Source organism: Balaenoptera musculus, chromosome 6, assembly GCF_009873245.2.
Source record: "Balaenoptera musculus isolate JJ_BM4_2016_0621 chromosome 6, mBalMus1.pri.v3, whole genome shotgun sequence".
NCBI lineage: Eukaryota > Metazoa > Chordata > Mammalia > Artiodactyla > Balaenopteridae > Balaenoptera > Balaenoptera musculus.
Window position 1 is genome coordinate 35,432,435 of NC_045790.1, and position 6,000 is coordinate 35,438,434.

Below are 6,000 nucleotides of genomic sequence, written 5' to 3' on the forward strand. Positions count from 1 at the left end.
CTTGTCCCCTGCATTGGAAGGCAGATTCTTAACCACTGGACCACCAGGGAAGTCCCAAAAGAGGGATTCTTAACAGGTCAGTTAACCATCTGAAAATGCATACAAACTACTTTGTGTGTCCTCATTGTCTTTCGAAGAAAATTTATCAAGTTCTCAAAAGGATCCCTACACCAAAAAGACTAAGAGTTGCTTAGAAAAATTGTTTCAACTGTACGTTAAGAACTTTAAAGTCATAAAATAGAATGTGCTATATATAATCTGAAGACCATTGCCAGGCACAGAGGTTAAGTTTGGTAGTTTGGTGGGGGTTTTTTTGTTTTTTTTTTTTTGCATGGGGGCGGGTGGCATGCGAAGAATAGATTCATTTACTCTAGAACAAATGAAAATAATGCATGTCCTTTATTTTAAAAAGCAACTACTATTGAAGAGTTTCTTTAATATAAAACAAAGCGGTAAGTCTGATGAAGAAGATCCTATTATGGAAAACTTTGAGTATATCACAAATACTTCCTAAATTTTATTAGTTGGGAGTTATCCAAAAAAGAAACACACCTATTTTATTCCCCTACATTACTGAATAAAACCAAAACTACAAAAACTGCAATACTTTAAGCATTCTGCATCACTTAAACTTTAACGTTATTCATACATGAAAGAGTCACTCTCACTTTCTGGTATCTAGACTCATTGCTATTGTGCATTTAGATAAATAACGCAGGAGTTCCAAGGAGGTTCTATACTAAAGCAGCCACACTAAGTTATGATCATTATCAAGACTTACTTGAAAAGACAGTTCTTTTTAAAGGAACGGAGGTGAACGTGTTAAAAGTCATCACTAACTGCTCACTTGATCAACAAGTTATTCTTCCAGTAACATAATAAAATTCCAACTTTCTCCACATTAGCAAAATTAAGTTCAGACGTGTTCTGGGTGTTCTAAGTCATCTCCTACTTTATGTTCTATAATGGTTGACCCCAGAGGAAAAATTCGAAGCAGCAAAGAAATTCACTGGGTGAATAATGAGATCAAGAAATTGGACAAAAAGATAGTGAAGCCAAAGAAGAGTTTATAACATGCAGAAAATCAGACACAAGAAACTACCTTTGCCCATCATATATCTAGATTCCCCCTGCCCAGCCAAGCTAAGAATCATACAGATTCAAGATATTTAAAAAAGAAAAATAGGATGAAAAAACAAATTTGTGAAATACAGGTCTCACAAATCTCTACTACAACAGATGCCACAGTTAAAACAGACTGGAGCCAACTATTTCATGATGAAAAAGATCAGTTAGAAGCCTATTAATATGTAAAAGGTAAAGGAGTTACGTTATGAAAAATTTAAAGGATGACTGGCAGCCCACTGCCTTAGGAAACTATAATGCAAAATAGAGAAGAGTTTAACTTGAAAATATTGATAAATTATATTAAATGTTCAAGGACCACCATTTGATAAGGGAGAACAGTAGTACAGAAAGGTCTGTGCCAACTTTTAACTGCAGCTGTAGTGGAACACACTAAAAGCCTTGTTTCACAAAAGCAGTGAAATAAAAAACAATGGTTTTAAACTTATCACCAGTGTTAACTGCTCATGACCACAAATTTGCCTTTTTCCAACGAAGGACTTTGGTATAAAAAGCCAAAGTCCTTTGCCAAAAGCAGAAGAAACAAAACTAACCAAAATTCTTACACAAGACTAAAACACTAAACCTGTTTAAAATTTTTCATATATTTTTTTTACATGTCACAATTAAAGGCAAAAAAAAGATTAAGATATCTAACACAACAAAATTGGAGATCAAACCATTCTTTTTAAATAAGACTGAAATTAAAAAGCAGTTAATTTAAATCAGTGTATGCTACAGGCAATCCTCCTGCCTATTCCAAACTGAGAGGGTTCACCACACTCCCTTCCCAATTACTTAAGCAAAAATATTACAATTTAATAATAATATAACCTATTATTTCCTTCCATGTACAGTTTGTTGTTGTTTTGTTTTTTTAACAAACTGCATAGGAGTAAGATCATTCTAGCTAGTATCCATTTATCTTGACTACTGATTGTCCCAAACAATGATACTTTTTGGAAATTAAACTTCATTTCACTAAAGTTAGCCAGTAGATTTTGCAAGTATCTGCATCTGAGGAGTACAGCGTATGGTGACCACAAAACATGAAGCATACAGTTGGTATACACAATATTCTAAACACTGAATACATATTTTTAACTAGGTATTTAGTGACTATCACAGACATGAATATTAAACATTCCCCTATCAATTCCTGACATTTTCTACAAAATAGACCCAATTTCAAGCCTGAAACTGAGGCTTCTACCTTTAGAGGAGTGGAAACTAAAGTAACTGGGTACTCCTTAAAAATACACGTAACTACATGACTAAGATACTCATTTAAAACTTTTGCCAAGATAGCCCCTCCCTTTGAAACAAACCAAGACTGACTCACAGCCCTATTTTACTTAATTTTGGAAACAAAAAATTAAATTAAATGAATTCCTAAGCACTCTTTTCCTCGCTCTCTGTTCCCCCACCATTTAGAGCATTCGACCTTCAATCTGTGATTTGCCCCTTAAAAAATGGTAAAACAAAAACAGAAACCCCTCAGTATCTCCAAGTTATCTATCTTGGAATAAAGAAACTACTGGATTCAGGAATGATAATAACCACTGTTCTAACATCCTGGAAAACAACAGAAACAATGTCTATGGTCGTTAAGGAGCGGTCCTACTCTGTGAAACCATCCCACCTCAGATGATACTTTTCATCCGTAAGACCACCCCCCATTTGTTAGAGTTAACCATCTGATCAAAAGGTTTCAATTTTGTGTCCCTAAAGTGGGAAACTCTCTCTCTACATAACATGTCCCGCCCTCTGTGGATATTTCTACATGGGAGGCGGGGGGTGAGGGGAGCGGGGGCAGTAAAGTTGGTAGCAGGGTGAGGACAAAGGGCATTTTGAAACACCACTGAAGTACATAGAAAACGAGGACAGAAAGGGGGCTAAATTACAGTTCCCTCAAGTGGCTAATGGCAAGAAAACGCAGGCACCCTTGTTTAGCACCCCTAGGGTTCCTATTCTCCATTAACGCCCGCTGGAATGCGAAGTTGGAACCACCACTATGCAAGAAGCCCATCAAACCCCCCAAATGTCAGGCCACTAGGCAGCCTCCGGAATGACAGGCCGGTACCCCTCCCCCACTCCCCCAAAAAAAGGTCCAATCCCATAAGTGCAGGTCACTCTGCCCTCTGGGGTAGTTCCAGCCGGCGCAGAGATGGGAAGACGAGAGGGGAAAGACAGACCACCTCTCTTTCCGTACACCCTCGGCTGGGGAAACAAAACAAAGACCGCCCTCCTCCTCCGGTAGCCACTACCCTAGCCAAAGAGGCTTTCCTATTTCCCGGTGCAGTCTGGCCTCCCGCCCCCGCCCCCATGACAAAGAAAAGGCACTTGGTGAGCGAGCGAGGCCTTCCTGCCTCCACCGATGGGGGGAGGGAGCTGCCGAGGTGAGCAGCCCCCTCCGCTCACCCGCGCTCCCACTCTTGGCCGGGAAAACTACCGAAAGCGGCAGCCTCCGCCCGGGGAAGCCTGGTCTGAGATGGGGTCGGGGGTACCTTGAAGTAGCCGCCTTCGTAGAGGGTGTTAGGGGGTCCGAAGATGGCAACCTCCCAGTTGTAGAGGTCGGATTCATCCACCAGGGTGATCCGGAAGCCCTCCACCGGCTCCTCCTGAAGGGATTTCAGCTCGAGCATCAGGGCCTTCTGCGAACTGGTCATCTGCTGCTGGGCCATCGCGGCGACGGCGGCGCCGGGCCGGGGCCCCAGTCCTCACGCACCGGCCGGGCCGGACCAGGCCCCTCCCCTCCGCTCCGCTCGCCCTCGGCCGGCCCGCACCGGGCCCCTGTCTTCACACACCCGGTGGCCCGGACCAGGCCCCAGACGGCCCGTGGGCCGGCCCGGTTCCTCCTCACACACGACGCGGGCCGGGCCGGGCCCTTCTCCTCACACTCGGGCCGGGTGGGGGTAAGGTGGAGAGAGTTAGAGAAATTCGCTCCGGGTCCCGGGCCTCCCCCCCCGGAGGGGGCCTCAACTTGGCGGGGGGGGGGGAGAGGAGGTGGAAGCGGAGGAAGGCGGCGGAGGGCCGGCGATGGTGAGCGGACGGGGCCGAGCCGGCCCGGGAGCGCCGCGCTCGCTCGCCCTCTCGTTTCCTCGGGGGCCGCCGGGGCCGAAGGGCGCGCGGGGCCGAAGGGCGGGGGTGGGGGGGGAGAGCGCGGCACGCGGGGGTCTCCTGGCGGCGGCGGCGGCTGCGCGGGGGGAGGGGCGACGGCGGAGGAGGAGGAGAAGAGCAAGAGCGCCTCGCGCCGCGGGAGCGACGGAGCCGAGAAGAAGGAGGGAGGGAGAGTGGGAGGAGGGGCGCACGTCGGGAGGGAGGGCGGCTCTCGGCGGCGGGCGGCCCGACGCGACGCGCGTGCGCGCGCCCCTCCCTCCCCCGCCCTCCTCTCCCTCCTCCTCCTCCTCCTCCTCCCACATCCCTGCCTCCTCTCCACCGGCCCGCGCAGTGGCGGCGCTTTGTGACGCCGGCGAGTGTCCCCCGCCCTTAAAGGGCCAAGCGGCAGTGGGGGTCGAGGGTGGCCGCAGGGGATGCCCTTGGCCCCAAAATGACGGCTGTGCGGCTTGACGCCGCGGTTCCGAAGGCGCGCCCCGGAAGGGACCTCTGTTCTAGAGCTGTCATCGCTCTCCTCCCCACAACTTGTATCCACCGGCCTCCCGCAGCCATCCTACGAGCCGCAGATCCTCTGCAGGCCTAACCCCCCGCCCCCCGCGCCATGACACACAGTCCGTTGTCCCCGCACTCAGTAGGTGCTTGACAAGGATGTGCTGACAATGTGGGTTTTGTCGGTGGAAACAAGCTTCCTGACATCTCTTCTGCAGGTCCAGTCCTCATGCCACTGTGTCCTTGGAGAGCAGTGTGTCACCAACTTAGGGGGTTGGGGGGCAGTTTCCCATCCGAGAAATGGGGAAGGCAGATAGGTCAGTTTCTACTTCCCTTCTTAACTACAAAGAGGAAGTTGTGGGAAATAAGGAGAGAAATAATAATACAGACTGAACCTGAGTTCTTGGCCCTTTTCTGTGTGATTTGGGGCAAATGCTCTGGCTATCCCCCAGTTTACCCATTTGTCAAATGGCGTATTTGGTTGAACTTTGACCCCCTACAGATCTTTTCCGGCTTGAAAGTCCAACTTAGAACTGGGGGACTTTTAAGATAATCCTGGAAGAAGTGAGATGTGGAGGTCTTCAATCCCCATGATTTAAAATACCCCTTTCTCTTTGGAAGGCATGTCCTATGATAGCTCCATGAACGTTTCCTAGAAAAGCCAGGATACTGTGAGAGTTCCGTACACTTAGAATTTGGGGATCAGAAAGATCCTTGGTTCCAACCCCGGCTCCACCATTTACATTATATTATCTCTTCCTTTTTCATCAGCTTCTGTAAAAGAGGGTTTATTATGCCTAATATATAAACAATTGTAAAGATTTAAATGAGATCATCCATGTACAGAGTTTATCACAATGACTGGCATATGGTAAATGATCCACAAATAGGAAATTTTATTTTAAAAAAAATTTAAGGCAAAGTTATATTCTGGATACCACCCCCTCCATTTTTTAAATAGACTTTTTTTTTAAACGGTTTTAGATTTATAGAAAAATGGAGAAGATAGTACAGATAGTTCCCATATACCTGGTACCCAAGTTCCCCTATTATTAACATCTTACATTAGTGTAGTACATTTATTACAATTAATGAACCAATATTGATATATTATTTTTTTAACAAATTTATTTATTTTTATTTATGTATCTTTGGCTGCATTGGGTCTTCGTTGCTGCACGAGGGCTTCTCCCTAGTTGCGGCAAGCGGGGGCTACTCTTCATTGCAGTGCACGGGCTTCTCATTGCGGTGGCTTCTCTTGTTGCAGAG

General features: G+C 46.6%; 1 protein-coding gene across 1 annotated transcript in view; it reads right to left on the reverse strand.

Annotated features, from left to right (window-relative positions):
• Nucleotides 1-4,391, reverse strand: part of UBE2R2 (ubiquitin conjugating enzyme E2 R2) — an 88,501-nt gene extending 84,110 nt beyond the window's left edge. Inside the window, exon 1 of the mRNA XM_036854468.1 lies at nucleotides 3,633-4,391. Within this exon, the coding sequence (XP_036710363.1) occupies nucleotides 3,633-3,809 (177 nt within the window). The 5' untranslated portion in view covers nucleotides 3,810-4,391. The remainder of the gene's footprint in view (nucleotides 1-3,632) is intronic.
• Nucleotides 4,392-6,000: the final 1,609 nt, after the last annotated feature.